The sequence below is a fragment of the Antrostomus carolinensis genome, unplaced genomic scaffold, assembly GCF_000700745.2.
Source record: "Antrostomus carolinensis isolate BGI_N321 unplaced genomic scaffold, ASM70074v2 scaffold17354, whole genome shotgun sequence".
Taxonomy (NCBI): Eukaryota; Metazoa; Chordata; class Aves; order Caprimulgiformes; family Caprimulgidae; genus Antrostomus; species Antrostomus carolinensis.
This window is the reverse complement of record NW_010310428.1, coordinates 4,954-30,319: the sequence shown is the minus strand read 5'-3', so window position 1 is coordinate 30,319 and position 25,366 is coordinate 4,954. Positions and strand designations below refer to the sequence as shown.

The 25,366-nt window shown below is 52.3% G+C and overlaps 1 protein-coding gene across 1 annotated transcript in view; it reads right to left on the bottom strand.

The window, feature by feature from the left end:
- Positions 1-6,018, bottom strand: part of CACNA1G (calcium voltage-gated channel subunit alpha1 G) — a gene marked incomplete at its 3' end in the record, with an annotated part of 99,475 nt that extends 93,457 nt beyond the window's left edge. The window contains exons 1-2 of the mRNA XM_029084611.1: positions 5,896-6,018; positions 5,256-5,389 (exon numbers count right to left, since the gene is read on the bottom strand). Of these exons, the coding sequence (XP_028940444.1) occupies positions 5,256-5,389; positions 5,896-6,018 (257 nt within the window). The remainder of the gene's footprint in view (positions 1-5,255; positions 5,390-5,895) is intronic.
- Between the last annotated feature and the right edge of the window lie 19,348 nt (positions 6,019-25,366).

Sequence of the window (25,366 nt, the reverse complement as noted above, 5' to 3'; positions counted from 1 at the left end):
CCCAATTCAAGATGAACCTCTTCCTCCAGCTTCCAGGACACTCGCACCCACCTTGCAAATCATGGGAGTGAGGCAGGCTCCTGGGAAAAGCTTTGGCGCAGTTTCCACTGCAGCTCCAAGGGGCTGTGGCTGTGATTGCACATTGGGTAATTGCGTGTGCAAATCGGCCACTTACACGGGCAATTACCCCAGAACGCTCACGGTGTCCCGGCAGCGCAGAGGGCACTGCACAGCCACGGCTCCGAGGTGCTGTTCCTCTGTGCAAGAGGGATCAATACAGGCAGGCAGAGGGGATGAGAAAGCAACATTCATCCCTGCCTCTCTATTTTTTAAAAGAAGTTTTTAAGAGATGAAGGGACTAATGCACGGGGAAAGAACAGCATTGCCCGCAGTCACAGTGGGGGGCTGGGGCAGGGACCCCCATGGGCAGCCCCACACCAGTGCTTTCTTCTCCACATCTGAACCAAGGAGTAGGAACAGCTCCTTGATCACCTCAAGTGCCCTTCAGAAGAGCCCTGCCCGCTTGTGAAGTGACCCAGCACTGTGAGGTGAAGGTCACAGGCTGGAAGCTTCACCCAACACACCCAGCAGGAACCTGCTGCACTCACGGGATCCCTGCTCCTCACAGAGCCCTGGCTGGTGGCATTGCCCTTGTCCCACCTGCTGAGCTCAAGAGCTTCTCAGAAACCACCCAGCGCTTTTGTTTCAGATGGAGCAGGGATGGAGTGAGGAACTGCAGCATTCCTTTCTCTCCCAGGTACCTATGAATACAGTAAGGTCCCCTGCAGCATATTTCATCCCTGAAATTCAGCACGTAAAACCAGGAGGGAGCAAGACATCCTTAAGGTTTGTTTATGAAGGCTTCAGCAGGGCTAAGTCTTTAACACAGCCCTCAACAGAGAGAGAAAAAATGATAACAAACATTAGAAGAAGTGTTCAGGAAGCAAAGAGAAAAAGAAGCAGTGTCTCTGTTTCTAAAGAAAGCAGCTTGCCAACCACCTCCAGCCTGGCTCGTCTCAAATTGTAAGCAAAATATTCCAGGAGTGTTTTAAGTTTCCTACAAAGTCTTCTAAGAGGCCCGTTCAGTGTTGAATGAGCAAAGCACAAACAAGACCCCGTAGACTTGGCCAAACAACTGCCTGAGCTCGGAGTAACCACAGACCCAGAGAACTCAAACATGGGACGATGCGCAGCCTGGCTGGGAGGGGAGCAGGAACATGGGCATGGCCCCAGGGCTAGAGAAGGCAGAGAGCAACCCTGTAAGCTCTTACAGCACCAAATTATCCCCTGATTTAAAGCTTCTCTCCTGGGAAAACAATTAATCTTTGGAGTTTGTTGTTCTGGGGGCTTTTTTGATGAGGATGGTTTAAAGCCCAACTCAATCCACAGGGATGCAGAGGTTCAGGGAAGTTCTCATCTGACCAAAGTCAAAACAAGCTGATGTCCTACAAACTGGTGGGACTGCAGTAAAGTGGTTGGGGACAGGGATGGCACCAGTTGAGGAGCAGGTAGATCTCAATCGGTAGCTGGTCCCTGTGCCCTGCCCAAAGGAGGGGGAGGCAGAGCGGGTGCTGGGTCCCACAAGACACAAGTCAGGACACACTTCCATCCAACAGCTCTGGCTCACCAGCCCAGGCCTCAGCCAGCACTAAACCATAAACTTTTCTGTATATTTTTGGATGTAAACAAATGTTGATCCTCAATAAATCAGCGTCTTACACTGGGAGAGATTGAAATCATATTGAATCGTCTTTAGAGGGCGAGAGCTGGCTTGCAGCTCCCGTTAACCTTCAAGCGTTCTCTTGAAAGCTAACTCCCTAAATCCTCTTCTTTAAAATAACACAACATAATTATGTCATTCATCACTTTTTTCCCTTCCGTTTTCCCCATGCAACTCCGTAACCTACAGCCAAAGCCATGTTTCACTAAGCTGAGTTTTGATACCACAGCGCTATTCTCATCTCCAGCAAGTTTTACTGTAATTACAGAGATGTGTTGCAGACATTACACACTCTACAATTAGCGCTAATTGCATTACATTGTCACAAAGAAGTCATTTACTCTCCATGAGCTCATGAGATTGGTCTGGACAGTTTAACAGAGCTGAGAAGTACTTAATGGCATGCCATGAAAGTGGCCGGCAGTACAGCGGGAGCAAGCACAGCACCCGAGCAGGTCTTCCAGCCTTCTGCAAGTGACAGATTGGGGGCAAACATACCCAAAAAGGTTTCTCTATGACCTCAACCCCCAGCAGGTCCAGAAACTTCTCAAGGAACAGGGAGGATGAAATACAAGTTTTGGGGTTTGGGGTTTTTTTAAGCTTCTCCTAGACTGGTGGTGGTGGGGAAGGGTGTCTATGGATGGTGTGTCCATCGGAGGTGTACAGCACACCCCATGTGTCCCCACATGATGTGCCTTCCCCACCTGACACCCTGCAGACACGGTTTGCTGCTTCTCCTCTCCCTCTGCCTTCACTTTCTGCAGCCCACAGGCAGGGAAGCAGCAGAGAAAGCAGGAGAACAGGAGCCCGGGGACGGGATGGGCACCAGGGAGCCCACGCTGTCCTGCTGCTTCCCCCTTCACATGTCTTGCCTGAAAATGGGGAGGTAAAAAGTGGGAATGCAGAAGCAGAGCTGCTTCACTGTGGTCACCAGGAAATGTCAGCTTGGGGATCTCTTCTCCATCATTTCCCTGGGGAACCTGGCTGAAGCCCTTACATGAGACCTACATAAAGTGATGTGCTCTCTTAGGTATCTACCAAAGACAGAGGGGACTGGAGCATCACCCCAGCACACACTCTCCTCCATGGCCACAGCTCAGCTCAGCCTTTCCCCACGTCTCACACCTGCTTGGGTACAAGGTGCCTCCATGTCGAGTTCAGCTCATCCCTTGCTGCTATTCTCAGCTGTCAGCACCATGGTCTGGATGCTCATCGGGGTAATTTGCTCCGTGTGGGAACCACAGAGCTGCACTCAGAGGCTACTGGAGGAATTTCCCTCCATCAGGTTGGGATTTGACCCTGCAGTGCTTTCTCCTCTTATCCTTACGGTGTTTTTTACCTACATCTTGAGTCTACTGACAAGTCTGAGCCGCTTATGTTTCCCTCTGCGACAGCAACAGCCCATTCCTGCAGCCCCTTCAGCTTTCCTTCAGACCCTCCAGGACAGCAGCGATGCTCCAAGCAGGATGCATCACTCCGGGACGGATGGGTGAGGGCTGGAGGAGAGCGCAAGGGAAGCAAAAGGGAGCAGAGAAAGTGGTGCTGGTGAAGGAGAGGCTCCACTTCCTATTTAAATCCAGTTCGATCCTTTGTCAGCTGAATTGGTTTTGACGGGGCCCAGATGGGAACAGTTCATGCACACGAAGGAAAGACCCATCATTTAGCGAGAGGCAAAGTCAACCTGGCAGAAGTCATGAGAGCGGTCAAGCTGTGAAGCTGCAAAACCTCTGCAGCAAATAAACGCCTCTGTGCACGGGGGATGTGGGAGGCGGCTGCGTCAGCGGGGAGGTTGGTGCTGCTATCCGTGTTCTGCCCAGGAAGGAGATGGCCTCTCACCCACCCAAACACCCACCCAGCTGCAGTAAGTGGGCAGGAGATTTGATGTTTAAGCAAAGTGCAGCTATATTTTGGTATAAGAATTAGGATGGTCTCTGATGATGTCCCTCTAGATTGAAGTCCTATCACGGTTGGGTTTCTGTAGAAGCACATCAAGAACAGCTCAAGCTCCAAACACTCTGCAAGCTCAACAGACAAGGCCAAGACCAGGCTGGGAGGGGAATGCAGCAGCACCCTGGGGTGGCAGAGCTGGAAGCAGCTCAGCACCCACCATCACGCATCCCTGAGCTTCCCTAGGTGGGATGCCTAGCCTTGCTTGGGTCTTGCTTCATCATGCTTAATCCTAGTATAAGAAATAATAAAGAAAAAGAAATAAAGAACACACAGGGTGGCTTTAGCAGGCTCCAGCCCTTGGTCGTGCTCCTGATGTTCACAACCCTACCAGAGTTGGTGGGACCCAGAGTCCCACCTTGCCAACCATCCCATCACTGCAGCCCCTAACATTGCTCCAGCACTTCAGGAGGAAGCTTTGAGCCCTCTCCTAAGCAACGCAGCCAGAGGCTGGTGCAGCTGGAAAGCACGAGCTTGTGGCCTCCTGCAGAAGATGGGTTTATGGGGACAGTTACAGCTCTTGGCCTTTCTGCCCTCCATCTCTGTCTCCAGCCTGGGTCTTGAGCCTTGCTACAACTTTTGGCTTCTGCAGCACCCCATGGCAATGAGTTTCCCAGGCCAACAAAGCACTAGGAGACATGGCACACCCTTACTGGTTTTACTGGGCCACTGTTTTGCTTCTCCCAGCTACCTGGCGGAGGTGTGTGCCATGACTGTACGAGGCCAGTGATGGACCATAAGCAAAGCCTACCAAGGTGTTGCCCCTTCTTGGGGCACACCAAACCCATGACAGGTAAACAGCCCAGCTGGGAGGGTTCCCTGCTCCTTTCCAGGAAAATCCAGTGAATTTAATCTCTAGTTCTATCAAAAGAGGAAAAAAACCCACTGTTTTCCCAAAGGTCTTTGGGTTTTTGGAGCGGGGAGGGGAGGCGAGGGCCGGCAAGCGATTCATGTGTCAAAGCAACTCAGCTCGCTGGGCAGGGGCCAGGGACTTTTCATGTGGATTCCCAGCCTCTGCCAGGAGACACCCGGGTGCTGGAAGAGACTTTAATTCAAACCAGGTGCCTCTGAAAGGAAAACACTCAAACAGGAGAACTTGGTCACTTTCCCTCAAAAAAAAAAAAAAAAAAAGTATAATAAGGAGGACATTCACGCACATCTCACTGAACTGTCCTCCCTGGCACACTGCTCCACGCTCCCAACCACCCGCTCCACCACCACCTCGCTGATAGAAACCAAAACCACCAGCGGGGCTGGAGAGAGAAGAGCCAAGCCCAGCACCTGGTGAGGAGCCCCAGGGCATGGGCTGGCCAAAACCCACCACAAACAGCTTTTGCTGCCCTTCCCTGCTCTCTCCATGAGCTGAGATCCACTCTCCTGTCAGCTATGGTGGGGACCAGGTGCAGTCCGGGTGGTGATCCCCGTGGTGGAGCCAGGATGGACAACACTAACAGCACCAGCACCCAGCAAGCCCCCAGCCTTCACCACTGCAAACCAGCCACTCCCCCAACCCCAACACTCACCAAGTGATGCCAGGAATGACAACAGAGACGCACGGGGAGAGGGGGACACGCTGCGCTGGGCTTACCCTGCAATGACAATGAAGAAGTCCAGGCGGTTCCATGTGTCTCCCAAGTAGCATTTCTTCCCAAAAATCCCCAGTGCGATCATCTTGACAATCATTTCCACGGCGAAGAAGGCAAAGATGAAATCGTCGAAGCTCTGCAAAAGAAAGGAAGGGAGGAGGGGTGCTCCTGCATCGCTGCACGTTCACACCAGGGAACGGATTTAGAGACCTGAGTCCTACAAGGTCTCCTCTTGCACCACCAAGACCTAAAACCCTTGGGCAGAGGCAGCGTTGGGAGCAGACCTGTGTCTTCCTACAACCCAGACTGGTTAACAGCACCCACAGTGCTGGGATAAAGAGGAGAGTGTATTTTGGGCTCTGCTTTCAGAATAAACTACATGGTTAACCCTCCGCAGGCACCTCAAGCAAGGCTTGGCTACCTTGGGGCTGGCACAGCCTGACATGGGTTTGTCTGATGACACTGTGCATTTGCATCCGAGCACCAAAATCAGCATTTTTTAAGTGCTGGCAGGACCCAGCCATCCCAGGACACAAGGCCACCTCTGCCATGGCTGGAGCCACCTCCACTACAGCTTGGCCCTTCCCGTTCACCATCAACCCAGCATCACCATTAAGCTAAAAGCTTAAAAACCAGTGGTACCTGGAGGATCCTGCAGCGTGGCGAGTCGCAGGCGATGTCCTCGCAGGGGTGGAACATGCCCAGCGTCACACAGTTGAGCAGGATCACCAGCATGCTCACCCTCTCAAACCATCTGCACAGCATCTCGTCAAGGAAACAACCGAGCCAGAGGAGCACCCGCAAGCAGCCACAGAATCACAGAATGTTGGGGATTGGAAGGGACCTCGAAAGATCATCCAGTCCAACCCCCTGCCAGAGCAGGAACCTAAATGAGATCACACAGGAAGGCGTCCAGGCGGGTTTTGAATGTCTCCAGAGAAGGAGACTCCACCCCCTCCCTGGGCAGCCTGTCCCAGGGCTCTGTCACCCTCACCGTAAAGAAGTTTTCTTCTCAAGTTTAAGTGGAACCTCCTGTGTTCCAGCCACCATCAGAAAGGTTATTCTTGTCCCTAAGGTGAGGAGCAGGCCAGCTTCTCTAGGTCAGGCTTTATCTGGTTTTGCATGGAAAGCCTGCCTGCTCTTCAGATACCTGCATGGCAAAGCCACGGCGTGTTCTCCCCGCGCTGACATCAGCGGCTACAGCTAATGCAAAAACTGCTAGAAAACGAAAGGTGCACGGCAAGAGCGCTGGTGTGATGGATTAAAAAAGTAAATTAAAAGAACGATATCAACTTTTAGGGGAGAGGAAAAAAAAAGAAAGAAAAAAAAAAGAAACCACACCGTTAATTTCCTCTCCTGGCTTTTTATGGAAAAGCACTTTAACAACTTTACAACTTTCTATTAACCATGTCACACTTTATCCCAGGGGCATTTCCCTGAAGTCACTGCTTGAACTCTTCATTCCCAGTCCAAATTAAGACTGTCAAAACTATTAACCAACTGCCTTAAAAGCCTTTAAGACTGTGAGGGCCAGCAGAGCCCATCCCCTACCCCAACTGCTGCCTCTTGGTGCAATTTTAAAGAGCTGAGCTGCCGGGACAGACTTTGGATGCTGTTACTTTTGGGGGAGAATAAAGCATGTTGCTGCAGGAAATCCTCACAGGGATGGTTCAAACCTGGTACCCAATTTCTGCATCTTCCTGGGGAGCATTTCCAGCTCCTGACTGCCTGGGGCAGAGAGATGTGAGATTCAGGAGCCGGTGCCAATGCGGCACTGGGAATATCTTCCAACCTGGCACAGAAAACACTCCATCAAGTGCCACAGCCCGTCAGCAGCCGGGGCCACGCTCCTGCCGGGGCGCAAGCAGCAGCTTCCAGGCTTTTGGAAAAATAAACGTGGCCCTTGTCAGACAAGAGCTATCGCTGCAACACGGCAGCGGGTGGTGTTTGGGAGCCCGTGCTGTAGCGTTATCTGGCTGGGGAAGAAGATGATGAGGATGAATCAGCAGGTGCTTCCCCACTGGGCACACGGGGCTGGAGCTGGCAGCTCCTGCCACCCATCCTGGGCAAATTCCTGGGAAATCACATGGGGCTGAGTCACATGGAGCTTGGTCATCGGCAATCTGGATCTTTTAATTGGAAGAAGTGTTTACAAGATATCGGGATAGACATACCAACTGTCAGGCTGGGGTTATGGGTTAGAATATTTATCCCAAATATAGTGCTGTGGGGGGGCAGGCGTGGAGGGCGGCTGGAGGGGGGGGCAGCAGCCACAGGGGATACGCAAGCGTTCCCCAGCTTGGGGAGCTGGAAAGCATCGAAACATCCCTCCACAGAGCCAGCCGTGTCCATGGCTCTGCCAGCCAGGAACTGCAAAGCCCTTGAGAACATAAAGAAATAAAAAAACCCCTCTAAGATCCCAAATGGGTGACAGAACGAGTCTGCAAGGGCTGTGTGGGGTATTCAGCAGGGAAGCCAGGAGGCTCAGGTGCAGCCTGCTTGGTTGGGTCAAAACCTGCAGAGACAGAGGGATGGTTTCCCAGATGGTCAGAGCTTTGTGCAAATTCTTTCATGGTGGTGGAGAAGACCTCGTGCTGTGCCTGGCTGTCCTCTACAGGCTCCATCTCAGCTGCGTACAGGACCTGGGCGATGCTTTTGCCGCAGCGGGCAGCTGCTCGGTGCTGTCTGGGGACCTGGAGCTACTTCCCATCTCACCTCCTCCTTCTTCCAAGACCCAGAGCAGCCCCAACACCCACCCCGGGCAGCTGAGCAGATCCATGCTCACCACAGCCCTGTGTCCTGCAAAAAGGGCTGAAATGGGAGGAACAGCACAGGATGGCACAGAGGGCACCTGCCCTGTCCTCCTCCAGCCGTGGGTGCCCCTTGATGCTCGTTAGTGTGCCAGCACCAATGATTAATTGCAAGTGGAAGGTAACCACGAGAGCACAGCCGCCCCCGAGATGCCTCCCCTTGCAGGAACAAAATCCCACAGGCAGGAAAACAGCCTGGGGAAGGGGGGGACCCAAAGAGCGGGAGGGGATTTTACTTGCTGATAGCAGGTTTTTTTTTCCCCAGCTTTAACCACAGACCCACTTATCAGCATATCGCTCCCTCAAGCAAATACATTTCAGTCCAATATAACACTTCACCCTGATTAAATATTCCCAGGATGGGGTCCCGGCGGTGCCGAGGGCGGTATGTTAATGTGCAGCTGATAGATCAGAAGGTTGGGGGGGGGGGATTACCTTTTTTTCTTCTTTTTTTTTTTTTTTTCTTCCAGCTGAATGAAACTTCAAGCTCTTTCTTCTGCTAATGGAATTTTCAGAGGCACACAAAGTGCTGATGGCTACGGCTTTGTACGGACCCTCCTTTGAGGCAAGAGGCTGACAAAGGGAAACTGTTCAATTAGCAAAAGCAGAAGGTGCTTTATTGAAAACCACTCGCTGCTCCTGCACGGGTGGTGAAGGGGCAAAGGGGCTTTGGGAAACACCAGAGACCTCGCTGGTCCTTCGCCAGCAGCTAAAGTGAGGAGGAGGAGGAGGCAAAGGCTCGGGGCAGTGGTGGCAATGCCACTGCCCCTTGCCCCAGTGCTGAGCAGAGCCCACAGTCCAGGTCACAGAGAGAAATATTTGCCAGGAATGGAGCTGGCCCTGGGGGGTCCTGCTGTCTCCCTGTGCTGAGCATGCGGGGAGCGTAGAGCTGATGTTTAAAACCAATAAATAATGGGGTTCACAGCCACACAGCAGGTAATCACCCTGTCTGCTCCATCCCAAGGTCTCCACTTTTCAGGGTCACCTGCTTGCCCCAGCTTATTCTTAAAAATCCACATTTTTACCACCACCTTGGTCAAGACAGACAGACAAAATACAGATTTTTTTTCAATGAAAAAAAAAAAAAAAAATCTGTTTCTGCCCCACAGAAATATCCAGTAACTCTATTGTTTTAACCTGACTCTTAAAATTCTTAAAAGCACCACAAAAAAAAAATTTTTTTAGAAAAAAAAAAAGAAAATAGCCAGAAGTCACTCGTGGGCTACAAACAGGAGCCTTTGCAGTGCAGGAGCCCTCAGCCCCTTCCCACCACAAGCAATCCCCACACTACCTGCCCGCGCACGGCAGAGCCTGACCTTTCCTAATTAAGAGGCAAGAGCCCCAGATTCAATTAGCCAGCGCTACCCAGCTTAATGTAATCAAAAGAGAAAGATATTGCATTATACTTCCTATGATTTGGTTGCAGAAGTTTAGATCAAATTCACCAGCAAGTGAATTAAATGGGAAGCTTTTGCTCAAGGGCAGCAGCAATCAAGAGGACGTGGGTGCGATGCCAGGTCCATCAGTATCCCGGGCTCTCTCTGCCCAGCCGGAGCGCACACACCCATCCCAACCTGCTCTTTGGTTTGGGGATGGGGACAGCGGGCACCACTGTGCCACAGCATTGTGTGGCCCCAGGGATGGTGGTCCCTTCCTGGGGGGGAGGTCAGGTATCCCCACCAACAGCCGAGCCAGGTACAGAGAGCATGGTTTGGTGATGCTTTACAGGGACACACACTCTTCCATGGGGTTAATGGTATTTCTGCTGTTTATTTCTGTTAGGGGACCGGAGCATCTCTCTGCTGAGGAAAGGCTGAGAGACCTGGGTCTGTTTAGTCTGGAGAAGAGCAGACTGAGAAGGGATCTGAAATCACAGTGGTTGGAAAAGACCTTTAAGATCATCAAGTCCAACCATAAACCAGCACTACCAATTCCATGTCCCTGAGCACCTCGTCTACCCGTCTTTCAAATCCCACCAGGGAAGGGGACTCCACCACCTCCCTGGGCAGCCTGTTCCAAAGCTTCACAACCCTTTTGGTGAAGTTTTTCTAATATCCAGTCTTATCAATACTTATCAATACCTAAAGGGCAGGTGTCGAGAGGATGGGGACAGACAGTACAAGGGGCAACAGGCACAAACTGGAACACACGAAGTTCCATCTGAAGATGAGGAAAAATAACTGTGAGAGTGCCAGAGCACTGGCACAGGCTGCCCAGAGAGGCTGGGGGGTCTCCTTCTCTATTCCCAACCCACCTGGATGTGATCCTGTGCAACTTGCTCTAGATGTACCTGCTTTGGCAGGGGGACTGGACTAGATGATCTCCAGAGGTCCCTTCCAATCCCCACCAGTCTGTGATTCTGTGATTCTTCCCTTGGTGCTGACACTCCCAGGCAGCTTCTGCCATTCCCTCTCTCCTCTCCAGCTCTCTCTTAGGGAGTTAAGCAGTGTCAGTGCTCCAGCGAAGCACCAGTTCCAAGACAATGTGCTGCCATCCTGCCATCGCTGGGAGATGGGGTGGGACCTCCCAAAGCACAGCCAACATGCTGGGGAGTAAGGCTCTGCAGGGAAGGTGGGGACCAATGCCTAAGCAGCCCTGAAGCCCCAGGGACCACAAGCTTGTGTCCTGCAATAAAACCCAACCAGAAATGCATCAGACTGCCTGGATCTGGCCAGATGACCCCTTGGCTCTGCTCTGCTGCCTGTTTTCTGGGGCAAGGAGAGGTCCTTCAGACCCACGGGTCATGGCCACGGCCACCATCAGGTCCCCCATCGCCACCCACAGTCATTTCTCTTGTGCCAGGCAAAGCCTTCGCTTGTCGGGACAGCGGCTGGTATTTGACAAATGTGCCAAAAGCTCTGGCAATGCCTGGAAATTTTTGTGCAAATGTGATATGAAAATTGGGTTGAAATGACAGTCTTCCCCTGCAGTGTCACTGAGTCCCACCAGCTTAGGAGTGACACTGGGATAAGCTGCAGACGTTAATGAGAGCAGAGTTTTAGGCTTCATTCATATCATCAATTCCAGAAATAGCCCTTTTGACAGGAGCATAATGGGACTTCCAGGGTCTGGCCTTTGGGAGGGCGGGAGGAGGCAGGGACTAAATCCTAAAACATTAATTCAGGCCGTTTGCAAGGGAAGTTAAAAGTCCTCAGAATTAATCTGCCTCACGGATGGAAATAATAAACCCTTCCCAGCTTCGCCTCTGACTGCGCCAGGCCAACAGAAAAAGGCCCTTCATGTCATGCCCGGTTGAAAGGTTACAGGATTCCCATCACAACCCTGGACATTTAATTGGAACTTTTTTTCCCTACCATATTCCTTCAAAAGTAAAACCAGCACCTATCTTTTGCTTTTAGCTGGAAGCATTTGCATCCCCTCAGATGCTGCATGCCAGAGCATCCTTAGCTGGTGAATCCACTTGCCTGGCTTACAGCTGAGTGCTGGGAGGGATCATAGACTGGTTTGGGTTGGAAGGGACCTTAAAGCTCATCCAGTTCCAACCCCCCTGCCATCAACAGAGACACCTTCCACTAGACCAGGTTGCTCAAAGCCTCATCCAGCCTGGCCTTCATCACTTCCAGGGAGGAGCAGCCACAGCTTCTCTGGGCAACCTGGGCCAGTGTCTGACCACCCTCACAATAAAGAATTTCTTCCTAAAATCTGCTGGATCTTCCCTGGTGTGACCCCATCACAGTCTCTGCCCCATGGATTTTCCCTTCCAGGTGCTTTTCCAGGCGTGACACCTCCCCTCCTTCTGGGGAACGCAAGAGTGCGATGAAGTAGGGAAGATGCAGCAACTTTACAGCCCTTCCCGCAGCATCACGGCACCGCACCGGCAGTAAAACTGCTTTTTCCTGGCAGGGTGGATAACCTACCATGGGTACACTGCTGGCACACGTGTGATGGGGCACACACCTCCTGCCCCACAGCAATCCCTGCCAGGAGAGCCCGTTCCTGGAAAGCAAAGCCAAAGGAGCTCTGGAGGGGCTGCAGCAAAGGGATTTACAAATTCAAATGTTACTCAGGGAACATTTCCATGATGTACCCAGCGCATGCCCCATCCTGGGTCACCACATCACACCTTGCCAGGAGCCACTGTGACCCCACTAAACCCAGCGTAGCCTTGACATCCCCATCCACTGAGGCTCTGAGCCGGGAAAAAGCCAGGCAGGAGCAGCCCTGCCTCATCACTGCTCTGCAGCTCTTCAAAACCACTTCCCTCACAGCACAGTCAGACCCAGGAGGTTGTTTTAATTCATGCAGCTTCACAATTAAACCTGGGAATCCAAAACAGGGCGATTATTCATGCCAGTGTTTTTTAGACATTTCATCTCTAATTTCTTTCCCCTCGCAGATGTTCAAGGGGACACGTCGGCGGCTGCTGCCCTCTGCCATGAAACAGCCACGTTCTCCTCCCGACCCAGCGGTACCGCGGGGCCACGGCCACACAACAGTTCCTAAAGGCCCCTTAACACACAACAGCAACAGTAAAGCCCAAAAGTAGAGGGAAAAGGGGATTTTAGGGGAGTAATCATCTTAATGATCTGTTCATTTTTCTCCCAAAGATTTAAAAGCCGCACTGCCGGCTGCAGGCAGGAGATGCTCTCCTCAGCCTTGGAAACGCAGCCGCTGCTCAAGGGAGATGTAGGATTTGCTCAGTAGCGTGGAGGAACCCTGCTCAGCTGCCCAGGTGATGAAGCGAAGAATGATGCTGTATTTAGAGGGGATGAAGGTTGATAAAAAAAGATGTTTTGTGGGGGAAAAAAAAAAAATAAAAATCCTGACAAGGTTCTTATTTGCTTTACTGTTTCGGAATTGTTTCCTCATAACCTTTTAGATTTGTACTTTAAGGTTTTTTCCCAGCAACCAAAAGGGTTTAAAATCTTATTGCTTAAAGAGGGAAGAAAAAAGAAGATTAAAAAAATCCTGCAAACTGAGTGTCTTGCATAATCTCCAAACTTCAGGAGCTGGAGCTTTTAAGAAAAGCCCTACATATCACTTGCAATTAACTCCTGAACTGGGAGGTGGGAGGGGTCGGCTGCTGGCAGCCTGGCCTAGGGACCAGCACCTGGGAGGATGGATGCTTTGAAAAAAATAAAATAAAATAAAATATCAAGTGAGAGCATTACAGGCTGAATTTATTCTGGTTTCTCATCCCAGTCCTTCCTTCTTCCTCATGCCTGTCTCAGCATCACAGAGCAGAGGCCAAAGAACCAGCCCATAAATAGAACCATAAGTGATGATAGGATAATTGATATAATGAGAGGTAATGGCCTCAAGTTGCACCAGGGGAGGTTCAGGTTGGATATGAAGAAAAATTTCTTCTCCAAAAGAGTGGTCAGACATTGGAACAGGCTGCCCAGGGCAGTGGTGGAGTCACCATCCCTGGAGGTGTCGATGTAGCACTCGGGGACATGGGTTAGTGGGCATGGTGGTGATGAGGTGATGGTTGGACTGCATGATCTTAGAGGTCTTCTCCAACCTTAGCGATTCTGTGAAAAATAGTCTTGTGCAAAGGTCAGGGGCAGCGCGTGCCCCCACCCTGGGGTGAGCAGGATGGGTTGGGGCAGATGCCCCACAGGGCCAGAGCTCACCAGCTATCTCCCCAGCTGATGCCAAATGCTGGATCCCCGACCCTCGCTGCCCACACGCCCCAAGGGAAGAGCAGAGAAGCAGCCCCAACCAAGCCCTGCAGCAGCCCCAGGTTCCCCCGACCTCTCCACGCTCCGCTCACTGGTTCAGCACCTTCTGCTGACATTTGGGTGGCTCGGGGACAGGCTCTCCTCCCACTCACCACACCAAAGCGGGGCTGTGGAGGTGGAAGCGTGCCCCAGTGTACACATGCCTGTCCCCATCCTCATCTCAGCTCCCAGCTCCGCACCAGCCATCGCCCCCCGTGATGGAGCCCCGGGGATGCACTCACTCACTCGCTCACTCCCTCCCAGCAGCTCACGCGTGGCATTAACAAAGATGCTGCTGTGAGCAGTAAAATCCTTCTAATGGACTCGTCCTCTGCGGGAGGGACCCAGGGTTGCCAGTTAAAATACACTAAATGTGCCAAAGCTGTTGCTGGTGCTCAATAATATATTTAAGACCTTTTCTCCCCCCACGCCTTATGAAGTGCAGAGTGGATAGACACTTAATGCCCAAATATATATATTTTTAAACTCACTTGCTGTAAATTATCCCTTAATAGCATCTGCCCTTAAAGCTCAACGGAGCGTAAGAGCAGCAGGGCTGGCTGCTCCCCGGGACGTATTCCCAACACGCAGCAGTGCCACCCCCTCGCGATGCCCAGCCCCAGCTGTGGTCCAGGTGGGAGGAAAACCCAGGGAAAGCCAGGTAAATGCTGCAAGACGGGCAGACGCATCTTCCCCTCATGCTCACACAGAAAAGCACCGTGTGCAGAGTTGCCAGAGACTCTTCTGTCTCACCAAGAGCCTCGGGATATCTGGGATACCATGAAGTTTCTACCGTCCCTGATGTGGCTTGCTGCATCACTCAAGACAAAAACGGTTATGCAAGGCTTCCTAAACAACTTGCAGTGCAATCTTTGTAACATCCTACACCGACACATAGTTGGGATATGTCACATATTTGTCTTTTTTTTTTTTTCCTTCTTTGTCCTTTTTTTAGTCTCCTTCTACTTTTTCCCCCTTGGAAGTACGCTGGTTCCCATGGAAACAGTGATGTTATGGGTATGGACAGAGCTTCAGTGACGTCCACAAGTTCAGTATAAAAGCGGATTTATGTAACAGTTGGTGAAATGAAGGAATTGAAGAGATGGCTCTGCACAGCCACACATGTGGCATCGGTGCTGCCGTGTGCCAGGAAAGCTGCACTGGCCAGGCGGGTTCACACCAAAGCAGGAAAGAACGAGAGAGCCGGGCAGAGAGGAGGAGATGCCAGATGCATGGGAAGGTGGATCAGGATAAAACTTGTCCTAAACATACACTTTTATACATATATATAAATTACCTATATTTATATATTCATATATTTTCTCAGAGGGCATCTCTTGCCTTTTGCTGCTGGAGCAGAGGGCAGATGGGGGACCAGGGTACTGACCCCAGGCACAGAAAACCTCCTCCCCGTGCTCACCTGGGAGCTGCAGGAGCATCCAGGTCCCCGCTGCTGCCCCAGCCCCAGGAGCTGGCCAGGATGGAGGCTGTGGAGCACTGAGCCCACTCTGGTGCTGGCAGATAGTGCCTGCCTCCATGGCCAGGGATGGAGATCCCCTCCAAGCCAGACCTCCCTGAATGGAGAAGGGAGCATCTCTGGAAGGTTCCTGCAGGCTTCAAAGCCTGAGCAAAATGGGCACATTTCCTCTTTTTCACAAGCCTGTGATTTAAATCCCTTCCTAGGGCAGCACACAGATGGAGGGGATGTCTCTCCTCCATCGATCCCCAAAGAAGAGGCCCGAACAGCTTCCAAAATGAGACACTGCCATGCCCAGAAACATGCCACCTCCAACCCTCCCCCTCCCTGCAGAGGCTTTGCTGGCAGGCACTGCACTGCACAGAGCCAAAACCCCCCAAAAAAATCAATGTATTAATAAAGCTGGGGAAGCGACAGGCTGATTATAGCCCCACTCTATCCCAGAGACGTGCTGGTGAGAACAAGCCTGTGCTAATTGTCCTGGCAGCTCCTCTGCTTCCCTTCCAATCCCCGACATGCTCTCTGAGAAGCCTCTCTGCCACTGCTGGGTTAACCCCCCTTGGCCAGGAAAACCCTGCACCCATCCCTGTGGAGCCAAAATATTCACTGTAGAGCTGAAATATTCCCTGTGAGCATCAGCATCCCACCCAGTACAGGTGATGTGGGCTCCCTGACTCCCTCCACACCCCTCTCCCTCGGGGACCACTATCTCCCCCGCAGTCACATCCCACCGGGGAATGAGTTCCAGCCTCCCTGGCCCCAGCACGAGCTCGAACCCAATCCCAGCTGATTAAAAATAGACAAGGAGAACACATGAAAGATTCATCCGGGGCAGGGGATGTCAGCAGCTGCAGCCAGGAGCGCAGGAGACGCAGCTCTGTGGGGTCAACAGCAGCTGCTGATTAATTCAGCGCTTCCCTAATCGCCCGAACGAGCGGGCAGCAGGACGGCACTGAGGTGTGGTGACCAAACGAGGACCACAAAACCCATCAAACCCAGGAGAAGCAGCAATTACAGTCCATCCTGGCGTTCTCCACAGCCATCCCGGCTGCAGCTGGAGCTCGGGCAGAGGAGAGGGAATTCCCTCTGCTGACTGAAGGCCAGGGAAACCTCGTCGGGAAGAGCTGTTAGCACAGAGCTGGGATGCGAGCGAGCTAAACTACTGGGCTCCATCTCATCCGAGATGCACGACCAATTCCTACCCCCACACCTCCCACAGCCCATTCCCATCCCTCCGCAGACTCCCGGGCGAGGGATGCTCACCGAGGGGATTTGAGAGGTGGGATATCAGGGTGCAGAGCAGGATGGATGGATGCAGCAGAGTGAACCCTCCAGCAGTGTTGGAGCATCCCGCCCCACGGCATGGCACAGCCCTCGCCCAGCACACTCCATAGCTGCTGGAACCACAAAGCCATTACCAAGATCTCCAGAAAGATGAGCGGGTGTGGGGGCGTTTCAGAACGCCCGTCCATCCGCCCTCTCCCACCAAGCAGGGAAACATGTCCACCACACCAAGGAAACACCTTCCAAGGCCTTTAGAGAAGCTCAGACTCTGGGTTTTGCCCATTTGCGCTCTACAAATGGGCAGCTTGGGGCTCAGCAGAGGAAAAGGGGAGAGATGGGGCAGTCGCAGGGTGATTCCTGACCATGACAGCTCCAGGGTGAGCTGAAAGCAGCCAGCTCCCAGCCACATCTGCTGCAGCTCAGCCCTTCTCCTTCCCAGCCCAGTGTTCCAACTGCAGGACGGTACAAGCTCAAAGCCCCTGAGGAAACCTGGCCAAGCCTCACAAAAAGCTCCGAGAACAAATCCAAGGACAAACCCAGCATCATTTTAACCCCGTGGACTGAGACAGGGCAGGAGGAACCAGTGTTGTTGCTCCTGAAGGATGCAAACGGCTTAACACCAGTTAAAGCAGAGTTGGTGGGGCACAGACCCCATGTCCCCACACCTGACCTGGGGACATCAGCCAAGGGGGGTTCCCAGGAGCTTCTCAGAGCAATACCTGAATCATTGCAATAGAGGATAACCACAGCGATAGTCTCCTTTGGGGCAAACCCTTCTCCAGGCGCCAGCAGGAGCCGTGAGCAGCCACCTGAGAACTGAGCCCCTTCCACTTAATGGTTTGCATCAGCCAGCACTGGGTATAGCTTCCCACAGAGCTTTGCTGGAGAAATACAGCTTTGGGTTGACTCAAACTACCTGCAAATTTTTGTTTATGTTTTCTGACCTGGCTTCAAGGTGGGGCAGGGTGGAGAATATTAAAAAAATACGTTTACAAAGTCTGAATATGATGACAATTTTCCAGCTGGCCTGCTTCAGTGTTTCCCTTACAAACAGAACCAACACTTCCTTTCTAAAAAACCAGCAACATAAAATACAATATTGTGTTGCAGGTTAAGTACTTAATTAGACAGGAACCATCTTACACACTTCAGAATTTAAAGTCTACAATTAAAAAAAAATAAAAATAGTGCTTCTCAGTGTAAGCAGCACAGAGCTTTCACAACAGGGGTGAGCATTAAGATCATTCTGCAGATGGGGAAATGGAGCCCAGCCCCAAACCCAGCACCTTTTCTCCTGCATGGAAGAGGTTGCTCCTGCCTGTGGCACTCAGGGAGAGAGCAGCCAGCTCATGACTGCAGTGGGTGATGCTCAAGGAGAACATCTCCAGGAGATGCTCGAGCCATGAGCTGTGCCCGGGCTGGTGTGCCTGACTCAGTTCTTGACGTGTCTACAAGTCACGTTCATCTGAGTGAACTGAAACATCTTGATGCCACATCAAAATACCACAGTGACTAAATGTGACTAAAAGCCGTCAGGGGCGCAGGGTTTACGCAGAACAAGGGGGTGCAGCAAGTTGATCTCCCCAGGGCAGAGCCATCGCAGGGAGAGGGAGCTGGAGCAGGCTGGGGGGCTCGGGCAAGGCTTGCTCCCCAGTGTCTGCCCGTGCGCTTGGTCTAATTGCTTTCTGCATGCAAATCCATGGTTGGGAACTCATTAATTAGCATCTTGCTGGCAGAGGAGGAGGGAGGTGGCAGAGGGAGGAAGAGGCAGGAAGATAGGGTGGAGATGGTGCTCAGCACACCCTGCTGTGGAGCAGAGCTCTGCCATGACGCTTGCACAGATATGGTAGGAGACGCTACCCCAACCTCCTGCACATCACCCGAGCCTCGCTCGCTTTGGCTTGGGAAAAGCAACAAGAACAACCTTTGGCAACCCAAAATACCCTTGGAGTTGTTCAGTCCCAGCCTATTCGATCACCTCCTCACTGGAAACCCACAGGGATATGGGGAAAAACCCCAAACCCTTGCAGAAAAGCTGCCAGCAGCACAAGCGATGGCAGGCTGGGGAGAAGCCCAGCAGCAGCACCAACCCCAGCACCATTCACACAGACACACCAACCCACAACCAGTTTAAAAGTCACAGAGTCTCCTGATATTCAGCCAACCCCCATCCCTGTAGATAATTATGGGTTCAAGGTGCAAAATTCACCTGCAAGGCTTAGCAGGCAGGAGAGAGGACACAGTACAAAGCCAGCCCTTTGGTTTGGCACACCAGAAACACGATGGTCATTCCTAAAATCCAGCTTTGGACTCAAACCTCAGATTTTTTTTTAGGGTTTGGGTTTTTTTCCCCCCTCTCTGGATGTGACTCATCTTTAGGCAGCATCTCCAGTCAGTGTGCTGCCCCTGACGAGCTGCTATTGATTTACCCCATGTGTGGACAAGCTTATTGGGGAATAAGAGCACCTTCTTCCTCTTCTAGAATCCACATGTCTCTGCACATGGAGTTAATTAAGAAAGAGCTCTGTGTGTAGGCAAGCCCTCATCAAGCCCCAACACCTAACAAAGGCACACAGCCCACCTCAGCCCAGCCCCAGCACCTTCCATGTCCCCCACCCCAGGGCCTGGGTGATGCTCGGTGGGTGCAAACAGAGCAGTGGGGTTGGGGTGCCAGCCCTGGGGAAGCACCCTACACCTCTGTCTAGACACAAAATGGGCCCCCCAAAGCCTTTCAAAGGGCAGCTCCTCCCAGCCAGCACCACTGTAATGGGAGCAAAACGTGCTTTAAAAATTAATGTGGAACAAAAGAATTTCCACAAAATAAAAATCGCAGTTTCTTTTCCATTAATAACGTATTACAAGCCTCCCTAAAGAGGCTGCAGGCTTCAGCTCTTGCCCTTTGCTGTCCTGTCTCCTTCTTCATCTGAGCCTCACCTTCCCCTCCCGCTCCCCTGCGCTCTTCATTTCTGTTATCTGTGGCAAAAGCTCCCTGAAACGGCCGAGAAAGCTCAAACTTCCCCATCTCAGCCCATCACTGGTAACTCTCTCCGATCCCGTGTGGTTTCATCATTTGCCCTTTAATGCAAAATGGATGTTCTAATTCTACCTAATAAAATGAAAAGCAAGAAAGACGCCGAAAATAAAGCCATCAGGCACGAGACTGATCTGTGTTTGTCTTCTTCCTAATTCCATTATTGCTTTGAAAAGAGCTCTAGATATTACTGCTCCCTCATTAACAGTTGCTCTCGTTTCCTTTGAACCCCGGAGACTGGGCCCTGATGAATCCTACAGCCAGAAGAAGGAGGTTTGAACCACAAGAGCAGCAACATGAGCAGAAACTCAGATTAGAGCATCTCACAGTGTTAATATTTATCTTTTCTTCGAGACAAGATATTTCGGCTGAGGAGACGAGATGCAGAAGCGCGTGCATGCACAGAGCCGAGCGGGACACAGATGCTTTCAGGCACTCACAATCCATTTACACTTCATAAAATTCTCATTGCTTTTGCTTGGAACAAGCGCAGTGACCGCACCAACCCTTATTAAAAATGCCAGAATATTCTGCGGTTGCTGGCTGGAGTGTCACTGCCCCAGCATGGCACGGGCAGCGTGGGTCCGGCACACCACAGGAGCACCTGATGCTCTAGAGGGAAGCACTTGCTTGCAAATGGGGTTGTAAAATGCCTCATTTTATGGTGCAGAAGGTTTTGGGGTGATTTTGGTCTCCTCTGTAACACTGGAAAGTGTAACCACATTGAGCGCCCTTGGAGCTCTGTCCTTAACTGTGTCCCTGTACTGATGTCCCCACTCTTCTTACTGAATGCTGAGCTAAAGGAAAACAGATCTGGGGCTTCTCAGTGAGTATTTTCAAGCAGGACAACTCAGGAAAACCTCCCCAGCACTGAGTCCCTTCCTTCATCCCAGTGCTACAGGCAGAAACAGAGCCCAGGTGCTGCCCGCAGCCAGGAGCCTGGGGCAAGCAGGGGCTGTGAGGTTTCCCTGCCTGCACCCCTGCCAGCCGAGGAGGGGACAGAGAAGACCTCAGCACTTCATTTCCCCACGGGGACCCCATGCCAGGGGCTCCCATCGCCCCTCGAGCTGCTCCCAGCCCTGAGCCTGCCTGACACTCCTGCCTTTGGCTGCAAACAGTCGGCCGACCGCGCTCGGATGCTCCGGGGACGGCGAGCGCTGCCAGCAAATACATTAGCGAGAGCAGAGCAGCTGGGGAAAGGAGATCAGCTCCGTGCATCTTGCCAGGCTGCTTTTCTCCTGCCTTCCCTCTCAGCAACTGTAAATAAGGAGGACTGAGCCGGATTAGAGGTCACTGTCCCGATCAAGGGTACTTCTTCACATCCTAATTCATTTTCCCTAGATCTGTCCTTTCCCATCCCATCTGTGCCACAGCCGTGATCCCCATCACCTCGAGTGCCAGCAGGACAGGAGGTGCATTTTGGACATCTTGGGGAGGTGACATCTCTGACCAAAACCAGAAGGGAGCAAAAAAAACAGGCACAGGGCCACTGGGCAGCAAGCAGAAAATGAAATGTAAAAGCCTGAGGTGCCTTTCCCTGCTGTGGTGCTGCAGGGTGCCCAGCACCCCACTCCCGTTACAGGCAAATACTGACCCAGCGTGGTGCTGGCACAGCTCCCCAGGACTCTGCCAGCACCGGCACCGCGTGATGCCAGTGGGAATCAGAGAAGCTGGATTCGTGCTTTTCCCCTGTCCCATCGCCCCACAAACACCATCCCAAAGCGATGCAGATTTGGGATGGAGGAGTCCTGTGGGCATCTTCCAGCCCTGGACATGCTCAGCCTAGCCAGCCCTCTTCAGAGGGAGGAGATTTTGTAGGAGGACAAGGCAAGTGCAAAACCAAAATAACACAAGCTCTGGGTTGCAAAGAAGAAGATGCAGGTACGACAGCCCTGAGTCCCAGGAAACAGAATCACAGAATCATTAAGGTTGGAAAAGACCTCTAAGATCATCCGGTCCAACTGTCAACTCATCACCACCATGTCCACTAAACCATATCCTCAAGTGCTATATCTACATGTTTCTTGAAGATCTAAGGGATGGGGACTCCACCACTGCCCTGGGCAACCCCTTCCAATACCTCAGAACCCTTTCAGCAAAGAAATTCTTCCTCACATCCCATCTCAACTGCCCCGGGCACAACTTGAGGCCATTTCCTCTTGTCCTGTCCCTTGTTCCTTGGTTGAACAGACCCACCCCCACCTCTCTCCACCCTCCTCCAAGGGACTTGGACAGAGCTAGAAGGTCTCCCATCAGCCTCCTTTTCTCCAGGCTCAACAACCCCAGTTCCCTCAGCCGGGAACTCAGCACACTTGTGCTCCAGACCCTTCCCCAGCTCTGTTGCCCTTCTCTGGACACGCTCCAGCACCTCCATGTCCTTCCTGGAGTGAGGGGCCCAACACTGAACCCAGCACTCAAGGTGTGGCACTTCTCACTCATCCAGTTTTGCAGACAAGGCCCTGACCACAGAGGATGGGTTGGTGCCATATCCACATCATTAAAATTATAATTTGTTCTTGCCCAGAGCAGAGGAGCACAAGTGACCTCTGGTCTGTACAAAGAGACAAAACATGATGACATATATTTTAACCCCTTCTTGCATCACCACCCTGCTGTGGGCCTGCCAGTGCCTCCCTGGAGCCGGGCTGTCTCAGCATCTCCCCATGGGTCCCTGCTGTCCCTGCCCTGTCAGCTGTGGGGCTCAGGGAAGCAGCTTCGCAGCCTGGACAGACATTTTGGAAGTGGCTCCCACCTTCTGCTGTGACCCACCAACCCATGCCTGTCCCCAACTTGTTCAGCTTCAGCATCCCAGCTAACCCCACCTAATCCAAAGCCCAACTCCCACACACATTTCACCACCTATTCCCGGTGAGATGGACCCAGCGGACGGCTCAGCCAAGCCGGTGAGATAGCGCTTGCCTTCCAAGGGATTTTGCTTTATATTTGGGCAGCAGGAGCAGGCTGGGGCAGCAGCAGGATGGGGAGCAGAGAGCAGCAGCCTCAGCCTCACCATCCGTTGTGGAAGAAGATGATCCATGTGCTGCCGAAAGCATCCCAGTGTCTATTCCCCATAACAGAGGAGCTGCAGACAGCTCAGCTGCTTGGGTTAACACAGATGCTTCCATCACCTCTGTTTCCTCTTTCCCCTCACCACTCTCTATTAATAAACACATTTCAGAGGTCGGTGTGTGATAACAGGGCTGGAAAACCTGGATCTGCTTTTGCTTTCCACACCTGGAGGGATCCAGCCCCCGTCCATCCGTCTGTCCCCCCGAGGGCACTGAACTCACCTGGCTAACACAAAGCTGCCCCAAACAGAAACTCTTTATTTTTCTCTTAAGTTCAAAGAAATTCAGGTAAATTCCCTCTCATTAGCTTCATCACCTGCTCTTAGATCTTAGCAAGGTTCATGATGGTAGCACCAAATTAAAGGAAGGAGGCTCCCTCTCCAGACCCAGGCCACCTTTGCAGACCTACGGAGCCAGACTTGTTCCAGGTTTTACCCCAGAGAATCGACCAGCAGTCTATTAAAATCAGGCCATTTATTTAGGTGCTTAGATCTGGACTTCAAACGGCTAAAATTAGCCAGGAAAGTTGCACTTTTCTGGCTTTCTCATCCCATGCCTCAGTTTCTAAAACCAGGGAAGAGAAGAACAATTATTTCTCTCCAACCCTTTTCGCAAGCACTTGGAGATCTTCGGATGACAGCACGATTTGGTACAGACGTATTCATTATTCTTCCCCTCCATGGAGCAGTGTTAAATCTTTCTCCATATAAAGTCATTTTCTAAATTAGGTAAAGACGGTGAGTTTTGCACTGAGCACATGTGGATATTTTTATAAAATGTTTAAAACTTCTTGTCTGACTTTTCCTTCCCTTGAAGGACAACGTACTGAATTAAACCCTTCTGTGACCCCGTTTCATTTCACCCTCGAGGACTTCTCAGGAAGACTTTGCCAAAAAGTAACATTAGCGAGTTCACTTCATTGTGGATAATAAATGGCAAAGTTTGGGTTCACGCGCTGCTTGGGCTTAGTGGGAAGAGAGGGGCCAGGGATGCTCTGGAACAGCCCCCAAAGGGTTTGACACATCGATTTTGCTACTCAGAACCAGACAGGCGAGTCCAGGCAAATCCCGCAGGAACCGCTGTCACAGACGGAGCCTCCAGCTCGTCTCCACTTTCCAACCCTACCTCGTTTCGCTCGACTAGAAATGCTGCCAAAGCGGCTGTGTGGCCGCCGGCTCCACTTCCCAAAACACATAACACAGCGGAGGAACTGTCAGGGGGTCCCCAGCTGCTCTCCATCCAGGTGGGGGGGATGCTCTCCCTCCCCATCACACCCAGGCAGGCAGGACCGGGTGTCCCCACATCTCCTCTGGGTCAGGGCTGGGGACAGGCACCCTCTCGCAGAGGATGTGACTGCAAGGTTAACCCTCCAAGAGCACTCCTGAAGAGGGGATTTTTCTATATCACCAGCAGATGATACTTGGATAGATCAGCCCCTTCCCTCCAGCCCTCCACTGGGAATTCAGCCCGTGCAGGGAGCCTGGACTGGGTGCCCGGCTCCAAGGAGTGAGTGCAGGGGAACCCAGCCCCCGGCACACACACAGCACAGCTCCACATCAGGGAAACAAGACACAGCTGGGTCCAAGGAGAGAGGGGCCAAAAGCCAGGAGGGCAGAAATGAGAAGGGGGAGGCAGCACCAGACCCATCAAGTGCCAGCTCGGAGCAGGGAAGCATCACTGCTGGGTGCTCAACATCGCCCGCCGGCTTCACTGGGGGGTGAGGAGCTGCAGCCCAAAGCGCCGACAGATCTTGAGTCCAGACAGCAAACATGGGAAAGGTCACTGCTGCTCCAGCCCAGCAAGATCAAGCAAAGCTGCTGCTGTGTCAACAGGGAAAAGGTTTGAGTTGAACCAAAATATGACATCGATGCCAAAAAACGTGCCCGTGCCAGGGTCTGTGAAGGTTTGGTGTCTCAGCCGTAGCGGGCTGGAAGAGGAGGTTACGGAGATGCTGTGTCACCAAATAGCTTTGGGCTTTTGGACGGCAAACCAGCCCCTTCGGCTCTCCCTGTTGAGCTGCTGCGTCAGGAACGTGCTCAGCAGAGCCCAGCCCGGCTCCTGAGAGCATCCTTCTCCCACCCTGCAACCCGCCTGTCCAGGGAGTGAGGGGTGCCGGGGGTGCTGCAGGAGCCCTGGGGGCTCTGCAGAGGCTCTGGGTTTCGGGAGCAACGTGGGAATTGGCTCCAGATGTGCTCACCAGCAGCAGAGATGCTGGGAATGGAGGGTGGGAACCTCTCTGACCGCTGGCAGGAGAACAAACGGCTGCAGTGACAATAAAAGCAACCGGGTGGGATGCACGGGAGCTGTGACAGCACGTTCCTCTGTCCCCACAGCCACCAGGACTCCCGAGCAGACCCCCGCTCTGCCTCCCTCCACTCGGCCCTGCACCACCCGCTTGGCACCGCACAGTTTTTGGGGCTTCCCACGGTGCCACCGCTCCCTCTGGGAACAGGGACAATCTCTGCAGCCACGAAATGGGACACAATGCACCAGGAGGAAGGGACCTGCAGAGCCCCAGGGGACACAGCACGGGGACAAAGGGGACCGAGGATGGCCAGCACTAGCCTTGGCATCCAAATACCAAAGCAGAAGTTTCTTATCCTCCAAAACAACTTCCTGAGCTTAAATTTCTGTTATTTTTAACCTCACTGCTGCATTATAAATATCCATCGGGCCCAGCGCTCGCCTCCCAAGCCAGCCACTGCGGGTTCGTGCTCCAGCTGGGGCAAACTTTATGGCTTTACTTTTCCAAGAGCTGC